Genomic DNA, 22,520 nt, shown 5'->3' on the forward strand with positions numbered 1-22,520 from the left:
AATAATTAGAAAAAAAAACATGTAGAGATGCTAGCTTAAAGGAAACATCAGAAATTTAGGGTAACAATCTAATACCTTGTTCATTATATACAGAATCCCTCAAACTATTATACGTCTTATAAAAGTTAGGCTGCACATTTTACTGAGAAGAAGCTGCCAAAAATCTTAGTAGTTCTTCTTTATAAAACACCAGCTAATTTCAAATTTGATGATCCCTATCCACTAGTAAGGATACTTATGCTACTAGATTACCGTATGAAGCACAAGAACTAGTGCGTTGGCTGCTGATTGCAACAAGAACAAGCTATGTCATATGTGTAGTATTATGGGATAATTTATTTTTGAAACTTGACAACACTAGGAAATCGATCTGTCAGTTCTGTCAATAAAAATGTCAAATCTAAAAAAGTAACCTCGACTCTAAGAATAAAACAAAACAAAGAAATCAAAACGAGAAATGGATAAAATATCAAAAGAATTAAATATAAACAGTAAAAATATTTTTGTCACGTCGTCACCAACGGTGTTTGCGGTCGTTGTCCACAATACTTGGCTAAGGAAGTGGTTGAAAAACGTAGAAATTGATAACTGTGTAAACAATTTAGATTTTACCTTGCAACCTGGTGAAAGTGTACCTTACCCGTGGAAAAAGATATTTATTAGGGTACGAGAGAATCTCAACAGTATTCTATTACATAGTTTTTACAATTATTAGAACTTATTTAAAGTCCTATTTATTTTAGGTATTAGACAAAAAGACATCGAAAGTTTTACCTTTGCCGCGGTACAAAGTCAATGAAACGAATGCAGAGACGCCGCTCACATTCTCTCAATTGCTCCAATATGTCTCACAAAGTAACCAGAGAAATTTATGGAAGGAATCATATAAAAAATACTGTCAAAATGATAGCTGCAAGGAAAGTACCATAGTGAATCTCTTGGAACACGATCAACTATTAACAGAAATAATAATAAGATTGTATAGCTGTAATATAATTAGGATAAGGCCAGAAGCCAAATTTACTGAGTACAAAGACATAACTGGCAAGCAAGTATCAAAGTCGTATGATACACATGCCAACTTATTAGCAGCTATGTACGTTTTAGAAAGTGACAATAACTATTTTGTAGTGTATAGGGGACATTACGAGAATAATTTACTAGATTGCCTTAACTTCAGTCCACATTTAATAGATAAGTCATATTCTAGAGGTCTGCTTATTGTTTATCAATTGTTGAATGTTTCAAAAGCTTTGTGTGATAGGGGGCTTAGTTTAGGGACTCTTAGTTTGCGGGACATTTATCTAACTGAGGATTTATGGCTTCAAATAATACCACCGATAGTGAACAACATCCATTGCCTTGACCCATCGTTGATATGTGAACAGAATCGTAATAAACAGAGTACAAATCAAAATCAACCAATAAATAACCAGATAACACCTAAGAGGGGAGAGGACTGGTATTGGCGGAGTGATGTGGTACAACTGGAGAAGTTATGTATGTTATGGGTCAGAGGAAGGATCTCAAACTTGGATTATTTGCTACATTTGAATATCCTAGCTGGAAGATCAGCCAATGACCCTCAGTCTCATTTTATGGTTCCTTGGGTGACTGACTTCAGTTCTAGATGTGGTAAGATTTTTATTAGTATAATATCCTAAATAGTTATAATGCAAAAATGAGTTTGTTTTTTGTTTGTCCTTCTCCCTTTGTCTTTACCCCTTTCGAAGCAACCAATCATATTATCATATTTTATAACAAATCACAGAATGAAATCTTTGAGATTTCTCTCAATAAGTTCAAAACTTATGTAAAATGTAAGCTTTACAGAAAAATCCTATTGTAATATTAAGGATTACTTAGACGATAAAAAAGCTTGGGTGTGAATTGCTCTAACTTCATAGCTTAATATAAATTTACCGTGAGATGGTGATAACAAAAAAAAAAAATACCCGGCTAAGTTTGTTGTGGGCTCTTCTTAGACCAGAGTACGTTTGGAACTCTCGTAGCTTTAGGTTGGCGAACAAACATCACCATACCCCTACAATTATGTAAACATATATGTATGAACGCTTCATAAGTGCCTGTGCTAGGCCTACATGAATAAAAAAATTTTGATTTTGAATTTTGAATTTGAAATATCTTCAATAGTCTATAATAGTCTGGACTATTATACTATACTATACATTATTGATTATTATTATAGGATTATTGGCCTTTCCCAATTGGAGGGTTTGCACACAGTGCCACTGTTGATTGCAGTAGACAGTATCAGTAGTACAGAGGTTGCTGATGCTCCTTCTCTTATATTCTCTCTCTCTCTGTTACAATTGTATTCTGATATATATATAAAACTATCTGACCCCAGCGCCATCTGTCGGGTTGATTTGTGAATCTAAACCATCCAGGGAGCCAACCGAACCGAACATTTATTCAAATCGGTCCAGCCGTCTAGGAGGAGTTCAGTTACATAAATACATACACATGCACACAAGAAATATATATATAAAGATATGGATATTAATTCCGATTTTTAATTGCAGGTCGTAATTGGCGTGATTTGACAAAGTCGAAATACAGACTCAACAAAGGCGATCGTCAGCTGGACATGACTTATGACGTCACAAGTTGTAATGGACAGATACCCCATCACGTTACGGACGCATTGTCAGATATTACCTGTTATGTTTACTTAGCACGCAGGTCAGGATACGATTTTTTGACTTACAAAACCCTTTAGAGTTGTACACAAAGCTAACTAGATTAGATATGTTGGTATCTTAATAGATGGAGATTGTAATACACATAAACACATGTGTTTTATATGAGATATGATTATTATGCAGAAAGAATGTAACTAAGATAAAATTTTAGGTATTTTTGAATGATTTTTTTTGCATTTATATTATTTTTCTGTTTAGATATAGTATTTATAGGTTTAATTTAATATTTAAGAGGAATGTGCAATCCCCAGACAATTCGGCAGAGCTAAGGGTGCCCAAAATCTATATGTTATATAATTTTTTATATGACCGAAAAGATGAATGAATGAATGAATGAATGAATAGAATACACTTTTATTGTACACCACATAAACATATCAAATTAAAAGTAAAAATTTAACAAAAAGTATAAAATTTGGCGGCCTTATGGCGCTACATAGCGATCTCTTCCAGGCAACCAAAGGTGTTAAAAACAATAAGATATATAAAACTCAGATTTTTAAATGTATCATAAATTGTAGGACTCCTAAAGATACCCTGTGTAAATACGTACGCAATAAATGGGTGCCGGCAGAGTACCCCGCTTCGATACAACGCATGCAAGAATGGACCCCTGACGAGTGCATACCAGAATTCTACACAGACCCTATTGTGTTCAAAAGTATACATGAAGATTTACCTGTAAGTACTATTCCGATATATAAACGAAACCGATAATTTTTATTTTTTAATAGTTGCTCTAAAAGCGATACTTTTTGAACGTAGGAGTATGGTACGGAAAGTTGGATTTTTCGCACTTGTGCTTTTTACAATTTTAAAGCTATGCAAACATCTTCAGGTAAGATACGAGTTCATAATCCCCGCACGGTTCCTATAACATGTCGCTACTTATAGCCAATATTTATGTTTAAAACACAAAATATTACTATCCAATTACTTACTTTTAAAGGCGGCTAAATAATTCGTCGCATTCAACGAAGTCAGTCTATCGAAACGGTGGTTTCGGTAACGGTGGAATTCGCATAAGTATTTACCCGTAATTTCATAGTTAACTGTTCTGGTTTACTATAAAATTAATTTTATATATCTAATCATCTAAGGGTGAGTATTGACAGAGTGTTTAGTACCCACATGTCATGTGACCATTTACTATTTGCACGATACACCAGTGTGCATACCGGCCAAACTATTTTTGACCTATCCACTGGCTACATTGAAAACAACCTCTATTTGTTGTTTTTAACTTTTTAACACAGATTATAAACATATAGAAATCGTGTACACGACTAATATTGAAGCATCAAAAACCACTCCACTTTAGTAGTGTTTCTCGAACAAACGTTAGTCACTGCATAGCATTTAACAGTTGACAGTAATTATTTTACCTGTAATGTTCTAAACGTTTAGTATAAAATAAGAAAATGGGAATTTTTTTTGTGAGCTAGCAACATTCCGCGTGTGTAAAGTGAGAAGTGCGCGGGGCGCTTTCACTGTTTTTGGGCACAATGCACTGCATATGTATATTCTTAATTCTGTGCTTTTTAGCCACATCACAGGACATTCCAAATTTGTTATTTTATTTTATAGGAATGATTCGCAGTTTCAGATCCTGTCGGTTCCGAAACTTTTCTATGCATTACATTTTTTTTAAGTTAATAAAAAAAACCATAGGCAAACCATATCACTACATTGTTAACTAATTTTATAAATTTTTATAAATCGAACTATACGCTCTTTTACGTGACACGATGTCTACCATCGAGTTAGGAATTCAATATCCCCTAGTTCATTAGTAGGGCTTCAGTGCGAGCATAAACTTTTGACTGCGTAAAGTTTTACGGAAGTTTTTTTAAGTAGGGAAGTCCTTAAAGGCGTGTGAAGTCAACCGAACCGCACTGGGCCATCGGGGTAGACAGAGGTCGAACACTGTGCGGAGGAGACCCGTGCGCTGTATAGAGCCGGTAATGGGTCGATATATATAAGTTTTATTATAATTAGGCCGACTTTAAATAAGGATATTTCGTATTTAGAAACAAAACTTTTGTTTTTTGTTCTCTCTAATTATTACAAGTTTCTATTCAATACAGTAAGCTTATAGAAAAATCCTGCTATAATATTAAGGATAACATAAATAATAAAAAAGCTTGGGTATGAATTGCTCCAACTATGAGTTTTCTTTTTTTATTATTTCAGTAGCCCTTGTCTGCGATCTCACCTTGTAATGATGCAGACTAAGATGGTAACGGGCTAACGTTTTAAGGGTATATGGCAGTCATATTAAATCCATAACCCTAATCGTTCGTACCGGAACGCTAAATCGCATGGCGGCACGTGTTTGTCGGTAGGGTACCACCCTCCACCGAGGCGTACCGCCAGAGCAATTAGAGATGTGATACAAAGAAAAATTTCCCTACTAAGTTTGTTATAGGCTAAGTAAACCAGGGCGCGTTTGGAGACCTCCTAGCTTTAGTTTTAAGTTGACGACTGTGTGAATAAAACTTTTTTTTTTTTTTTTTGGTGACGGGGGGAAATCTTCTTAAAAGATACCCGATTCTCTGCAGGTGAATTCGGGTTATGTGGCGATTTATACCCACTAAAACCCCCTCGGTAGCCAGCCGCAGTACATATTTGGAGGCTCCGGGATCTCCAAGGAACGCACCGGTGCCTCCCTTGCACAACGCTAGTAGCTCGTCCCGGGAAGAATGATTCCCGACCTCATGTAGGTACGTCGCTGTGAGGTTGCTTTGCTTTAGCATTTAGCAAGCGGCTGTCTTCCCAGGGTCGAAGGTAGACCCTGATGTCCCTTCGTCTGGCACTATTGAGCAGGTGAATGAGCGTGGTTAGCACCAGCTCTCCGGCGCCGTCTTCTCCGAGCGGGATTGGCTCACTCTCGATCTCGCTCGGCAGCCTCCTTCTTGACTAATTCGTGTGAACAAACCGAGATGAATAAAGATTTTTTTGAATTTTGAATTCGAATACCTGCAATCTATTTCAGGACTTAGGTATTCCGTCCTGGGCAACTTGTGTGGAAGACTTTATAACTAAGCACAGAGAGGCTCTAGAAAGTACTTATGTTTCTGAGAATCTTCACCACTGGATAGATATCACTTTTGGATACAAGTAAGTTAATATGTGTTTAAAAAGCTTTTACTCAAAGGACGTTGATGGATATCACAACTTGGCTCATCAATAATTAATATGAAACTGATTGTTATCAGCTATTAGCTAATTACTGTCATTTTTATGATTAACTAGCTGCTGCCCGCGACTTCGTCCGCTTTTGTTTTTCGGAAGACATGTGCCTCATAAATATGGCAGCACTTTATGTATATCCTATATTACTTCTAATACCTTCAGGAATACGTGTACAAAGTTTCGGGATGATCGGTTAGTAGTTTTTGCGTGAAAGCGTAACAAACAAACTTACATTCACATTTATAATATTAGTAGGGATGAGTAAATAATTTGTGGATAACCTACGTTTTTCATATACTTAGTTTATTTCTCAGTTTTTTTTTTGAGTAGCATTACATACAAGTTTAGTAGTAGTCTTAAAGCTTTTTGTGACAGAGCTCGTTCGGGGACGCGTGGTTGCCGCTCTAATTACAGGCACATGAGGCTTAACACCTACGCCTCAAGATGATGGACATAGGACGGCACTTTGTTGGACGTGTTCTCTCTCTCTCTCTCTCTGTTAATAGCCAATAGTTATCCAGCTTCCATTAAATGGGCCAACTGGACAACGATTCGTCAATTAGTTCTATAAAAGAAAAATAGAATAACCGAAAACCGTTTTTTAGACTATCTGGAACAGCGGCGGTGAAAGCAAAAAACGTTTGCTTGTCGCTAGTGGACGGCCACACATACACAAGAAGGGGGGCGACCGTACAGTTGTTGACCGCGCCTCACCCGCCGAGGCGACTGAGATTACCACCCCCCGCGCCTCCGAGACTTAGATGGACTGCCCCAAGAGATTCCAGTAAGATATACATGAAAATACGTATGATAAAATCATCATATGTTCTTTTACAGAATAAAATGATAGAGGAAGGGTTAAATTACCATTTTAGTTTTTTCTTGAAGACAATTTTTGTAATTTTGATCTCATCATCATGTCAACCAATGGACGTTCACTGCTGGATATAAGTCTGTTGTAGGGAGTTCCGAATACCTAGTGCCGCTTCAGTCCTGCAGCTCGCTTGATGTGATCAGTTGACCTTGTCGGAGGTCTATCAACGCTGCTTTTACCGGTGCAAGGTCCCCCTTCGAGCACCTTGGGAATTTGGATAAAAAACCCTTTATTTTACGATCAATTTAAAAATCTTTAGCAACATAACTAGAAATTTAAATTTTTGGAGTAGCTAAAATGTGATCGTTTTGAATTTACAGAGAAATTCGTTCGTGATAGTTCAGATGAAATATCTGATGAAGAAGAAGAGTCCAGCAGTCTTCCTCAACACGTATCTCGATTAAACGTCCCGCCCCAAAGAACGCGAAGACATAAAAGTAGTAACAGAGCTCGTTCCTTATGTAAGGGTCAGGAGGAAGATGTTGTTAGCACCGAAAGTAGAGCATCTTCCCATTCTAGGCACTATAGGGTACAACGTTCAGAACTCGGCAAAGGTGTGATATATTTACCCAAAGAATACAATCCAGCAGCCACAATACAAGCATTAGAAACTTTGGACAACTTCCGAACCAAATGCTTCTTTAGTGGCGCTGAAGATAATGCAAAACATAAAGAACATGCAACGCTAAATTTGTGCACCGTCCAACAAGAGCCGAAGGAAAATGCTAACACCGGGTCTAGTGAAGTGGTTGAAGAGACTGCTTTTACAAATCACATGTTTTTAGCGTCCTACGATCAGGGTTACTTAAAGAAAATCAGCCAGGATAACAATTTAGAAAGTGTCCTTAAAGAACGAAAAAACAGAATGTTCAGTCCTCGATACACGACAGACGCGGCCATTTATAAACAGTTCGTCACAGAGAGTCGACGACAGGATATGCTTGTAATTGGGTGCCTTATAGTTGAAATATTCCTGCATACCTACATGCGTCCATTAAGATTAACTAACGAGAATTTTGTAGAAAGATACAATAGTTGTCGCACAATTCTTAAGTATAACTACAATTCGATGCCAAAATGTGCGAGCTATATTGCGTGCCTTCTTTTACAAGTTAATCCACCCAGTTTGAGCTTCAACAATGAACTGAAGCTTAGTGCTGAAGATTCCAGAAAAAGAATTATTGTCACGGACAAAGGCTTACCGCCACCTACTCCATCCCAGTTATTACAACCACTAATAATGCAACATTTGATACCTTTCCCTCAAAGTTTTAACCTTCTATACAATCTTCTAAGCACTTTACATGAGTACGATCTTACTGGCGATGAGTTACATATATTGTACACATATGAATGTGACGGCACTCAATGTGAAAAATATCAAAATGTTGATAAAACCAAGCTATATTTTTCACAGAAAATAGCTGAAGGAAAGATCCAAGCATGCATCACTCATTTGGGGGTACTTTTAAATCAAGTCACTAACGATAATCAATTTAACGTACTTGATATTTTCCTGCAACATTATATCCAGCTTTTGGAAAATAAAAATACATCCGTCCTTGCCGCTTGGCATTTGTTTGATACTATTAGCAAGGTTTTAGGGCCTGCGGACACAAATAGTAAGCTTTTGCGGCACATTTTAAATCTTTACGAAGACGACGAATATGTTTACGACAAATCAGATCATAAGTTGACCGATGTCGATGCAATAACGAACGCAGGACTAGCTAATAAACAAAAGTATGTGAAACTCTACCACCATATATTCCTACTTCAACTTATGGTGCGATTGGGACTACAATGTTTTTTAGACAATTTCACTCAACATTTGGTAGAAGCTGTTGGTGGTTACAAGGATGTGACTTCTGACAGTGGATCTCCTGGTCACTTGTGTCACAACCGCGCAACATTGAACAAGAAACCAAGATATTCTGATGATAATCTGAAAAATGCCTTAACTTCTACATCCGATATTTTCTCACCGGACACGTCTTATGGTTCCGAACACGTTGTAACGCCAAACATCGATAAAAGTATGTCAGAAGTGAATGAAGTAATGAAAGACCAAGATAGCAGAAGTGAAAGTGAATTGTTTCATTTCGAAAATGATAAAGATAGAAACCCCAGTTGCAGTAGTAGAAGCAAATCACCATCAGGTTCCGTTGATTCAAATACTGTGATTAGGGACTCGAATACTTTGCAAACACCTTCACCAGCTGCAGATTATATTTCTCCGGGAAATTCGAGATTTTTCACCAACTACTCTTCACCAAATTCCAAAGACACTAATGTCATCGTGATAAAAGACGAAATTCAAGACGTAGTACCTGATTCTAATAAAGCGATGTCACCAACTATCGACATACCTAAACCTATGTTTACTAGCTACTTGCATTTCGCTCATGAAGTGTCAAATTCAGAAGGCAATATCATTGAGTCAAAGAATGGAGAAGGAAGTATAGGTGTGCGACAAATTAAAAGTTTAGAGCTAGTAAGAAATGCTGAAAATAAAACAGTGGAGTTCCAAATAAAGGAGGAAGATATAGATCAAAATTGCGATGATAAAACTAGTTATAAGATATCAGATATGAGTTCCGAAAGTCTTATTTGGTTAGCTCATAGATTGGGCCCGGTGCTAACGTGTAGATACATCACGAGGAATTTGTTAAAGATGCTCACTTTATGTTATATCGGGAAGGAAAATCTGGCATCTTGGGACGGAGATGAAAAGGATGAATTTGATGAAATATCTATAGTCAACAGTAAGGTTGTGGGAGACAAAAACGCTATGAAGGTTATCAAATGCCTCACTTCTATTGTAGGTAAGTTATTTATTCATGAGTTGCCACCTGAAATTTGTTTTTGTAGTTTTCATTTTTTATACCACAATTGATTTGACCTTGAGTCTTACACAATTTAAATTAAATAATTTAAATTATCTAAGACCTTTTAATTAATGAACGTATACAATATACAGTATACGTATTCAAGCAGCGGTGATAGTCTAGGTGTTGACTTAAGCATCCCTTTTGGAGGAAACGAGTTCGATCTTTTTGAAGTTATGTGAAAACATCATGAGAGATCCGCATGCTTCAGAGTTCTACATTACGTTCTCACAGCCGTGCGAAGTACGAGTCCGGATTTGACCGACGTGGTGGACTACGGCCTAAACCCTGCTCATTTTAAAAGGAGACCCGGGAAGGTAACGGGTCTATGATGTTTGAAAGCGTTAACTAAATTTTTTTGGTTTTTAGCTATGTACGGAGAGCAGCTAATAATATTCCAATATCTGCCTCACATGGGTGAGTTGATAGCGTCTTGTAGACGTCGCCTGTCTACACCGCTAGAGGGCGGTGTTGTAGCATGTTTGCAGCTCATTAAATACCTCTTGCCCTTCATGTCCGATGCCAAAGTTATGGAGCAGTTGCAGGTAAGTTATTTCTTCATCAGGAGTAACGTTATTTGAACTTCGTTATAGTCTGTTCGTTGAAATAATGTGTTACTTACACAATTAAATTTAAAATATTTATGACTTCAGAAAGGGCGAGTTCAATTCCTGGCACGCACTCTGAGCTATGCGCGCTTCAGGCGATATTTTTATTGTTTATTTTTATTATTAATTTCTGACAAATGATTGTGATTAAAATGTATATCAACATACATGTTTTAAGGGCTCTGTAGTCTGTACCTAAAGTGTAAAACGGGACCCTATTACTAAGACTCCGCTGTCCGTACGTCTGTCTCCAGGCTGTATTTCATGAACCGTGATAGTTAGACAGTTTGAAATGCTCACAGATAATGTTTTTTGTTGTTGCTAACAGCAAATACTAGAAAACAGAATTAAATAAATATTTAATGGCAGCACCCTTATATATTTATTTCATTCTGTTTTTTAGTATTTACAACATAGATACCGACATCACGCATGTGTGTGTGTGTGTGTCTCTGTCTGTCTGTTGCATCGTATTTCCCGAACGGATGAATCGGTTTTGATTGCGGTTTAATTGTAAGGTTTTTTTAAGGACACATTTCTAAAAACAATCCTGCAACCAGCGTTGCGCTTAGCGTCTACAACGCGGTGTGCGTACCCAAGCGGCGCGCCCGCTCGGTGTGCGCTCGCTCGTAAACTATTGGATGCTTTACATGTAGTTGCCGTGAGGATTGGGCCTGAAATGACGAGGAAACACTTGTGTGTGCCGGCTCTCCAAAGGTAAGAATCCTAAAGTTGTCAAACAAGAAATTTAAATCTATAATTTATAATTAAATATATAATCTATCAACACCAACAAAAATATTTGATTGAATCCTATTTTGGGTTGGTTCTAAAATGTTTCTTTCTTTCAGGTTTTTCCTAGCGTTCGACAAAGCGACAGGTAAAACGGATAACTGGCCAAAACAGGATGAAAATAATCTTGACAAGGTATTTATATTTTCAGAATATGGTAAAGAGTTCTTTATTAAATTTGAAATTGCTTCTTTCTCCACGGGTATATTATGTTATATGCAATATGAATAAAATATATAATGTAAAAAGTGTATATTGATTAAGAGGAAAGTTTTTATTAGAAATCCTTGTTCGGTCCTTGTACACGTTCTGACTTTATTTTTGTACTGAATAAATAGATATTTTAATTAATTTTGAAACTGCTCCCTTTTTTCCAGTCTTCCGAACAGGATTCAGCTGATTCAAAATTAGAAGGCTTTTTGGAGATCTGCCGTGACGGCAGCACAGCAGAATGGGCGATTAAGGACGGTCGAGTCGTGCGTGCTGATTTGCCCGAACTAGCGTGCACGCCTCCGTCCTTCAACGACCGCTGTGACGTCACTACGCTAACCGTAAGTTAATTTTATTATATATATAATTAATTTAAATAAATAAATAGGAAATAAATTGTTCCTACCGAAATAATTGATACGGGTTCTATCCCCAGCAGGGGCAATTTAGGAATTCATAAATTCAGAATTTTGCGGCTGTGGCTATTTACCAGGGTGCTAACTACACTGATAAAGACGTACAAGCTATAAAGTATTCCGTTAAGTGACGTTATAAATATAATATAGCTATTAAATGACAGCCGTGTGATGACGGCATGTCAGAATACAGTTGATAATTATGGGCAAACCCCTCCCATTAGGCTCTGCCTTTAATCCAGCAGTGGACTGTTACAGGCTATTGATGATTAAATAGTCCACCCGTTAAAGGTTAGCCCTCTATCTTCTCAGACAGTATCACCACTTACCACAGAGGAAGCGTGCTCTGGAACATTGTATTAAAAATTAATATCTTCCAAGAGTCATGTTTTGTTCTTATTCCAAATCCGCAAAACCTAGCACGTAACAATATAACGTAATCGAATGTAATGAGAGGGCTAGATTGGGAGTTTCCCTGACAGAATTAGAAACAAAGAGATCCGCCGGAGTACCAAAGTCACTGACATTAGTGGCGTGCATAAAGGGTATGCACAGGGTATGCAGTTGATATAAAATTAAGAAAGTCTTCAATACGTGTTATGAATACTTAAGGGTAGACTTTTTATAAATCTTACAATGCCTATCCTTAAGTTTTTTTTTCTTTTTTTGTTTTCTGAGTCCAAGGCCGTGGGCTCGATTCCAATAACTGGAAAATGTTTGAGTGATGAACATGATTGTTTTTCAGCGTCTAGGTGTTTATCTGTATATAATAAGTATTTATATGTATTATATTGATAAAAATATTCATTGCCCATCTAAGTACCCATAACACAAGCTACGCTTACTTCGGGGCTAGTTGGCTTTGTGTATTGTCATAGAATAAAAAAGAAAAAAAAAAATCTGAGTATTATAAGCATTGTTGAGCGAAAATTATTTTTAGTATAAAGTTGTTGACAGGCGCAAGAGGAACTGCTTATGGTATTCGATGAGGAGCTCGCCTACCAATCTTATACGAGGTTCACTAAATTCGTCGGGACAGATACCGTGGAGAGATGTTTGAAGAACAGTGAAACTATACGATCGCTTTGCTCCAAGTATAGGCAAGCTCATATGATCAGGTAAGAAAATCAAAGACGTTCCGCCATTATTTAGTGTTCGGGTACGATGCCGTAGGATTCACTTTAAGTAGAATAGATTTAACACTTGAATAGATTTAGAATCACTGAACTGATTGCGATAAATATGCAAAAAAAGACATATTGTATGAGGCAAAGGCAAAGGACCAAAAATTATTTTAGCAGTTGAAAACAAATGATTCCCACGGGATTTAAAAATACCGTAACAAACGCGGACGAAGTCGAGACATTTCTAGTTCCAAATTCAACAATTATTACTTTTAAAATCAGGACAATTTTCGAATAAACTAAAGGTCGCTGCCGCCCACGTTTGACAATCGGCGACCGATTTTATTTTAACCGGAACTGGAACAAACTGATTGCAATATTGAAACGCACACGTCCGACAAAAAGTCGGTCAAAAACAAGTCAGAAATATTTCACAGCTAGGTAGGGTCCGATTATGGAACCTACAAAAAACTGATGTGGATGGAAGCTTTTGATGTGTATGTCGTCAAACATAAAGAGCGCTTTGTTTCCAGCTCACCTCTACACATAACGCGTCAAGACAAACGTTTCCAATCTTCACTTAGTGACGAGCCGCTCCACCGAAGAACTATAGACATCGTACCATCTAAACCAGAACTTGTCGCTGACCATTTGTCAAATTCCAATAGCTTTGGATCCAATGTCACGTTAGTTGGCAACAGGATAGATGTGTCAAGTGACGCATGCGAGGGCAGTGGGGGACAGGTCGACGGGTTTGACGTCGTGGCGTATAAGATGGACGCTGGAAATAAGAGCGATCGGTAAGTGTACATAGTAGTTGTAGGGATTTTGTGCAGCATTATTGGAACGGTGTAATCCGGTCTGAAGGGCGTGGTTGCCGGTGTAATTACAGCCATATGGAACTTAGCACCCACGGACACGATTAGATGTAAGTAGTCACGTTTCTGGACGAGTTCCTAGCGTACCCTGCGAAGTGTGGCTGTTGTTTATGGTGGATAGTTTCTACTTACCATCAGGGGGGCCATCTGCTTAGTCTGTCAATTACTACTATAAAAAAAATGACGAAAGGAAATCGACAATTGTACGTCTTGTGACCAGACGATACCAGATATGGCACAGAAGTGTCGAGATGATATTGCTGGTTTTTGATAAAATTTAAGTGGTAAATTAAGAATGGTGCGGTTACGCAAGGTTACATCTTTAGCTCTTTTTATTGTTAATAATTGATTAATGGATTGAGCAGCATTTCACAGGGCATGCAAGAAACACATCCTGCAAAGTGTTGTCCTGTGTCCATTAACCGAGTGTTAGATTTAGAAGTTGAAAGATGATCAAAATGATAAAAAGTTAAGTCTCGAATGGATTTCAGTACGTGGAACCAATAAAATTGGGATATCAATTATTTATCTCTCTGAAAAAGGTATCGTGCGTGCAACTTGTTGCGAGGTATATCGGAATGCATATCCGCCCTGCGCACAGTTTCTTGAATATACCCCTCACAGTTAAATTTTTTTGTTGTTATATTTTGTAACTGTATCTATAGGTCTTCATAGGTCGAAGTAATATTGGCTTTGCGTTCACTGTTTGATATTTCCTGATACAATAGTAACCTGTAAATCATTTGCTCTATAGACATCTTCGAGGAGATTGGCTGATTTACTGGGAGCACGAGATCGGCCGCGCGGATAAAGACACTCGTTTCAACCTCAAACAGATCAAACTACAGACGTTCCTTGGACACACGCATTCCGTAAAATCAATACATTGTCTCGACAATGAGAACAGTTTTATGAGTGGTTCCAAGGATAAGACTGTGAAACTGTGGTCTTTGAGGAATCAGGTATTTTAATTTTTTTTTTTAGATAAGCAAAAACATTTTGTGTGTAAGAGTCTATTATACAACGCGTAACAGAATTAATATTGAATTAATAAACGAAATATTAAATCAAAAGCATATTTATTTTTCCATACAAACGATTTCAAAACATTCTGTTTATTTAGATACTTATCTCAATAATTTATTTCTTTATCTTTTCTTAGGGTGATGGGAATGCATCCACTCAGTGCAATTGGACGTACACGGGCCACAAGAAAGGTGTTCTGTCTCTGACGTTCTTAGAGTCCCTACGTTTGGCCGTTTCCACGGATTCTGTTGTGCATATCTGGGACCCTTTTATGGAGAGTGTTGTGTCTCAAGTAAGTATTATGGTATCTAAAATATTCAAAACAAGCATTTCAGAATTAATTTCATGTAGCTTGTTTCTGACTAAGAAGAAACCTCAAAATGTTGAAATTGAAACTTACACTTTGATAAAAATTATCGCGCTATAACGTTTTTCTCTTCCCGCCCTTTATCCTTACATCATCGGGACATGTCCTCATTGTAGCTAAAACTAGATTTTTCTGTACTTTAGATTTATAATTGACTAAGAAATAGTATTTTTTAGTTATTTCATCCTAGTCGCAAATGTATCATTTTAATTTAAATAGAAATCCATTTAACTACTTTGAACAAATTAACCATTTTCTAGGGTACGTTTTTTTTTTTGGGAAGTTATCTTGTCAAACTATTTAGTTTCACTAGAAAGTCTTGTATATATGAGGGGGATCGGACCTCTACTTATGGTGATGTTTCTTCAGAATTCGGTGACCTCGTCTTCGTCAGCAATGGTAGACATTATTCTTTCGTGGCACGCTTGCCAGCCCTACTGGTCGTAAAGGTGTTTAGATTCTCTAACTACTCTGCAGTGGCCAGTGTACAAACATATTAAAGGATTCGGTTCTTTTTTGTACAGTGTTAAAATTTTTTTTAGCTGGATAATATGAAAGCGCCGGTCAGCATAGTACGGACTTTGCCAGGTCCGTCTTGTGCCATCGTCGCCGCCACCACAGATGCTACGTTGAGGATTATAGATGCGCGGGCGCCGAATTATCCGCATGAGCTTAAGGTGAGGCTTAACTTGTGAATTTTTAAGATGTCATACCAATATGCTAGTGGCAATAATAAAAGAGCTGGGTGCCTTCATTTACGCGAGAAAAATTGTTCACTTGTGGATATTTTACAATTAGAATGAAAAAGTACTCGAATAAGGTTAATGCTAGTTTGGCAGTTCTTTAGATTTCTTTAAACTTTTGGATTTTTCTATGATAAATGTCCGTCTTCAGGATTCTTTGAAGTATACGTTACAAAAGGTATTTCTAAAAATCCTCCAGAATCGTTATCAACATGATTTTAAGTATGTGAATCTCCAGCATGCAAGTTATATATGTGCTTCATCAAGGTAGTGGAGTAGTAGGGCCAAATGAACATATAAAATACAAGTTTGCATACAGGAGGGTGGGGACAGTGGATAAGATTCGCAGAAAAGGTTTGCAAGACCGCTTTGGAGTTATATGCCTTCTATTAAAGAGGAAGCCTGTTTTACGATTAACTTACAAAAAAGAAGAGATTGAACTCTAAACACATGTTTGCTGATTATGGAGCAGATAAGAAAGCGACTGCATGCTACTAATAATAATCAGGTAGAAGGACTGATGAGTTCTGAAGCTTCTGGAGTACCAAATTTGTACCGGAAAACGTAGCGTTGCTAGATCTCCCACTAGATCGATATCCTGCATCAAAATAGTTGCTGGGAGTCACAAGCAGCAAAAGACAGTGAATTCCGTAAACCCATGCAAGGTCCATCCAGCATTTAACGTCTGTCGGTTGATATGATGATAAGATTTACCGGAATATCAACGTGTTGTGTTTAAATCGAATGGAATGTTTTTTCGTAATAGTCTAGGACTTTTTGACCGAGTTATATTATCCGGCACGCACCTCTAAGTTTTCGGTAAAATTAGTTTTTGAAGCAATAAAATGACACTCGTTCGAACCGTTAAGAAAAAAAAAAAGCATGCCAGAGAGTTCTACATAATGTTCTCAAAGGCTTGTGTAGCCAGCGTGGTGGTTCAAGACCAAAGCTCTTCTCATTCTTCAGGAGATCCGTGCTCTATAGTTGGTCGCCAAATAGTATACGTTGTTTTGTTATACTTTTCTTTTTTGTTCTATGTACTTTTTGTGGTGTGCAATAAAAGTATATTCATTCATTCATTCATTAGGTCAATAATGGGTGAATGAATTAGTATACTTTTGATAATGATATGCTATTAGGTGGTGAGCGGCGGTACGTCTTTCATTCGCTGCATGTGCGTAAGTCCGGGCGGTGCTTGGATTTGCGTAGGACTCTCAAGCGGTTTGCTGGCCGCCCTGGACACACGATCTGGCGCTCCAAAGGCTGTCTGGAAGGCACATGATGGAGAGGTAAATTGTCTTCTAGGTGGTTTAGGCCGTGACTAGTTACAAACCTACCGACTAGCCATTTAACTTTCAGATATTTAAAATGATAAAGTTATGCTAGCACATTCTCTTTTTCTATCTATTCTCGATTATGCGGATGCAAGCTTTCTTAATCTGACCGAGGATCAGCTTAATAAACTTGAGCGTCTTCAAAATCTGGCTATTCGGTTCATATTTGGCCTTCGCAAATATGACCATGTTTCCGTATTTCGACAAAAACTCAAGTGGCTTCCTATTCGTCGTCGCCGGGATATGCATGTACTTTCTCTTCTGTACTGTGTGTTATTTCATCTAAATACTCCCTCGTATTTAAAAGAGAAGTTCACTTTTCTTGGTGAGCAATCTGGTGTAAGATCGTGCCGTGCGCTGACGCTGTGTATGCCTTATCATAAGACAAAATTTTATAAGCGTTCGTTTAGCGTACGAGCTGTGGAATTGTGGAATGCGCTTCCATTGAGCATACGACGATCCAAATCACTGGCGATATTTAAAAGAGCAGTTAAGGCCCATTATATTGTTAACGACTTTTAATAGTATGTATATATGTACTTACTCATTTATTGTATGTTAAAGTATTTAATTATGTAAGTGTTGTTATTATATATATTAGTTTATTTTTATATTTATTTATTTATTATATTATTTACTTTTTATCTATTTGTGCACACTAGTTTATGTATTGGCATGTAGTTATTTGCATGTATGTATTTTAATATTTGTACCACCAGCAGTCTATTCTCCTCTTCTTTTTTTTTTTCCTAATTCTAAGGTTGCCTGGCAGAGATCGCTATTAAGCGATAAGGCCGCCTTTTGTATTACTACTTCTTTCGATGTTTCTGTTTTTGTTTTATTTTAAATGTTGTGGTATACAAATAAAGACTTTAATAAATAATAATAATAATATTTTGTTGCGTAGAAACCGATATACGAGTTCTCGTATATATGGTATGGGATATATTATAAATGCCATAGTACTATTAGGCTAGCTCGCTACAATCTCACATGATTTTTAAGTGGTTATCACTTAACAACTATATATATTTTATATATTTATATACATTATATATATTATTTATATATAAAAAAAATGCTCGTTTATCGTCATATATCTTTATATAAGATAATATATTTATTATTCAAAGAATTTTTTTTCTCAGGTACTACGCTTAGCTGCTGTGGATGACCATAGAGTTCTAAGCTCTGGCTTAGATCAGGTGACTGCACTTTGGAGCGTTGACGATGGAGAGTTGATAGCACATCTTAAGTGAGTTTCTTTAAATATATTTTATAACCTTCATGTTTCCTATCTTTTTCTTACTCAGTGTACTGTTTTGCGTAGTGAAGTACTTTTATATTTCATTCATTTTGTTTGCATTATCATTATGATTGTGTTGCATAAAAATATTAAAGACTTGTAATTCGATTTGGACATAATTGGTTAATTGTATTATACAACGTTTAAATGAAAACCGAAATAATACTTCAGAGGCTTTAGAGGTACATTATTTACTGTCTCTGAGACATCCTTGAAACCGAAACGCTAATAGTTTTTGAGTAAACCATTGCCATAGTTTATACTGAAAGGAATCAGATACAGCCCCTAACGCCACATGCAAAAGTAAAATCAAGTGACTCCTGTCACTTTATTAGGTACGCGTCGCGAAGTATAGGTACTATGCACGTGTCGTTCTTTAATCTTCAATAGGGTTGTCAATTATTGAGGATGTTTTAAATTAGTCTGTATGGAAAATTTAATATGCTTCTTTTCATTTAATATTTTACAGGGCGATTCCTTATGTAATATACTTATACGCCCTTCAACAGTATTTCGTAATTCCGTTACACGTTGTATACATACTATCAAATACATGTCCAATTATTCTATCGGTGAATAGTTATTCACAGAGATGGGCATAACAGCTTTAAATTAAGGAGAGCACTGTCGCCTGTAATACAGGTTTTTACCTAAATCAGGGACAGTAGATTTTAAATGGCACCATTACATACATTTCATTACATACACACCAATATAATTTGTGAGGCACGCATTTGTTTGTATTAATATTATAATAACTACTTTACATTTTAAAAACTGTATGTACCCTACATTCTTGTGAATAAAAATAAATAAAAAAAAACATGTCGATATAACCTTGTCATTAAATATTATAGAATGTCGCAATCGTCAGAAAAATGTATTAATAATTTATTTATTACAAAAGTAATATATAAACAAGTATATTCAGAGATTTTCCAAAAAACTTAGCAATTTAAATATATTTTTTTTAAACTGTTAAAAAAAAAAAAAAAAAATGATAAGCACACTTATTCGTTTAGCTTAATTTAAACAGTGACTCTACTCATTTGCTTATTAGCTTATTTAAATTTTTTGTTAAAAAACGTGAAGTTACGTATCACACATCACACATCATTGAATGTAGTTTACTAAACTTATATAATTAATAATTGTATTTGACTATATGAACAACGTCAATGTTCCTTTTTTACAAAAATTACCCGAATTAATTAAAAGTTTAAAAATTTTAAAGCAACTTGTATTGTTTTGAAGCATACTGGATATATTCGGATTATCAAAGCATAGAACAAGACCTAACAAATAAGAAAACAATTTATATTTTTTTTATGTGAAAAATAAACAAATAAATACACTACGACTATACGGTACAAAGATGATTGATAAATACTTATAACATGCATATAGGCACGGAAAAACATTATAAGTACTGCTTATACCATCTAGCCCCAAAGTAAGCGCAGCTTGAGTTATGGGCACTAAGATGACTGTTGAATATTTTAAAGAAAAATATATATAAATACTTATAATATACGCATAACCACCCAGACAGTGAAATAACATTCATGTTCATCACACAAACATTTTCCAGTTGTGGGAATCGAACCCACGGTCTTGGATTCAGAAAGCACGGTCGCTGACCACTGCCCTAATAACTTGTAATGTGTATGTAAAGTGAAGTGCTTTATTTAAACATCGTGCTTTTGTTCCTGAAATGAAAATAACTGCTCCATTAAATGCTTATCGTTCAAATGCCCATCTCTAGTCCTACTAATCCTACTAATATCGTAAAAGTGAAAGTGTCGATGTTTGTTCACACAAACACACAAAAAATGCTGGACGGATTTAGATGTAATTTGGCATTCGACATGGAACAGAACATAGGCTACCTTTTATCCTGCTTTCTTAAATAGTTCTCGTGGGAAAATTGAAAATTGTCTACGAGCCAAGTCGCGGGCAGCTTTGAAATTTGGTATTCATGTCACCATGGTGACATGTACTTTCATCTCACAAATAGTTCCCGTGGTAGGATTAAAAATTGCTAACGAGCGAAGCTTTAGACCAAATTTTGAAGTCCAAGCGAACGAAGTCGCGGGCAGAAGCTAGTTATTTATTAAGCAAATCACTTATTCATAAAGTACCTATATCGTATTACAGCGTCACACTAAGTGTCTTATATTTATTTTTTGTTAAATTTTGTATATGGGTCCCCGACCTGAAATAAAATGATTTTATTTTTATTATTTATTATTTTACTAACAGCGCCAAAATGGCGTCAATCAAATCAAGACAAAAGCTAAGTGACAAGTGTGTCTGACAGACAGACTATACAGATTAATAGACGCCAATGCTGTTTAACTCTCATATTTGTCTTTTTCGATACAGAGGCAGTACTGAACCCGTGCATTGTCTATCCGTGTATTACAACGAACTGATATCTGGAACTACGAACAATCGGATAGGCGTTCACACTTCACTGGACCAGGAAGCTTCGTTCTCCAGCACTAAGCTACGCTCAGACACGTTCAAAGGCGTGCTTACTTGTATGTCGGTATTGCCACTAAATAGGTTACTGCTATTGGGCAGTGATAATGGGACAATCAGTTTGCTGTGTTGAGGAATACAGTTTTTTTATTGGCTAATGTGTTGTAGAGTGATGATATAAGCATAGATAAACGCAGAATTTCCCATAAAAAGGTTATAAGCTGGTATCACACAGTCGGCATGCCTCTCTGAATTCATAATCTGTATGCATATTCGAAGCGATGGTAGCCCAGTAGCCAGGGACTAACTTTACAAATCCCAGGACGCACAGTTATGTGCGTTTTAAGCAAATAAAATATCACTTGATTCAACTGTGAACGAAAAATGGTGGACTGCGGCCTTTACCCGTTCTCATTGTGGGAGGAGACCCGTGCCTTGTAGTGCGTGTAGTGGTAACGGGTTGATATGATGATGATGATCATGATGTTGATATCATTATGATGATTGATCATCATCATAATGATATCAACATCGGAATCCGGATTCGGACGTTCAGAATATTTAAGATCATGATTTCATAGCGTGCGTATTCCCATACATTTGACCAGCGGGTAACATATACCGGAATCAGATCATGAATTATTTATTATGTAGAACCAAGAGTTATTAGTATTATTTCCTATTCCATAAAGACATTTGTCTGTGTTGGAAATCAAAAGACCACGTGTGATGCACGATGCCGGAGTTCAAGATTATGAATTCAGTGAGACATTCCGGCAGTGTAAAATCAGCTTTACCCATTGATATACAGGATGACCCAAAACATAGTATCATACTGAAGCCTAGCGAATGAGCACCCTGGAGGTATCTGAACGACCTCTTATAAATTTTGGATACCTACGTCACAAAAAAAAAACACAAAAAAACGCTTTTAGTGGCCAGTGCTCTAAAATGTGCTATCAACATTATTTTCGGCAACTTTTGTTAAAGCTTAAAAATAAAGGTACAATATGCATTCCATATAATATAGATAGAGCATAATTAAAATACATAGATTTATATATGTAGGGCATAATATTATTTAAGTGTATTATTTAAGAAATTACGTTTTTGAACAATGGTTTTATTGTATTATATAAGAAAGTTGATTGTGTACATTACATTATTATGCGTGCATAAAAAGTACAAACAAATCGTTACCAAAGACGAAAAGTTGTATTAATTTTCTTTATTCAATTAGATCTATTGATTTTTTTATTTATGTAAATATTATTAACCTTGGCAACTGAACGTGGTATAGCGTTGAAATAGTTTTCCCGTTTTTTGTCACACTTCATCTGAGAGCATCTTTCAAATGACAGAGCGTCATGTAATACTGAAAATATATTCCGACCGTATGTCATGTTCTTTTTGTAAAGCCTTAATTATAAAACGCTACATAGAGTCCCGTACCATTAGTACAAGATTTTGCGAGCGCTCGCAATCGAGGCGTCGTTTGATGCCTCAAAGAAGATTCAATCGGTCTTGCCGTTTTATAACCGAGAACCCA

General features: G+C 36.5%; 1 protein-coding gene across 1 annotated transcript; it reads left to right on the top strand.

The window, feature by feature from the left end:
- Window positions 1-457: 457 nt before the first annotated feature.
- LOC120629288 (WD repeat-containing protein 81) lies at window positions 458-21,364 on the top strand. The gene is made up of 19 exons (XM_039898187.1): window positions 458-664; window positions 744-1,635; window positions 2,547-2,706; window positions 3,248-3,407; window positions 5,722-5,846; window positions 6,527-6,705; window positions 7,116-9,620; window positions 10,053-10,228; window positions 10,821-11,008; window positions 11,143-11,218; window positions 11,461-11,634; window positions 12,667-12,827; window positions 13,367-13,633; window positions 14,466-14,673; window positions 14,874-15,029; window positions 15,647-15,781; window positions 16,987-17,136; window positions 18,330-18,436; window positions 20,873-21,364. The coding sequence occupies exons 1-19, from the start codon at window positions 458-460 to the stop codon at window positions 21,102-21,104; spliced, it is 6,258 nt and encodes a 2,085-aa protein (XP_039754121.1). The 3' UTR covers window positions 21,105-21,364.
- Window positions 21,365-22,520: the final 1,156 nt, after the last annotated feature.

This window comes from Pararge aegeria, chromosome 14, assembly GCF_905163445.1.
Source record: "Pararge aegeria chromosome 14, ilParAegt1.1, whole genome shotgun sequence".
NCBI lineage: Eukaryota > Metazoa > Arthropoda > Insecta > Lepidoptera > Nymphalidae > Pararge > Pararge aegeria.

Bases quoted from the DNA above. Each gene is read 5' to 3' on its own strand.
- LOC120629288 (XM_039898187.1), top strand. From the start codon at position 458: ATGGATAAAATATCAAAAGAATTAAATATAAACAGTAAAAATATTTTT. The intron at 11,635-12,666 runs GTAAGTTAATTT...AGTTGTTGACAG, and splicing joins GTGACGTCACTACGCTAACC to GCGCAAGAGGAACTGCTTAT. The intron at 13,634-14,465 runs GTAAGTGTACAT...TTTGCTCTATAG, and splicing joins GCTGGAAATAAGAGCGATCG to ACATCTTCGAGGAGATTGGC.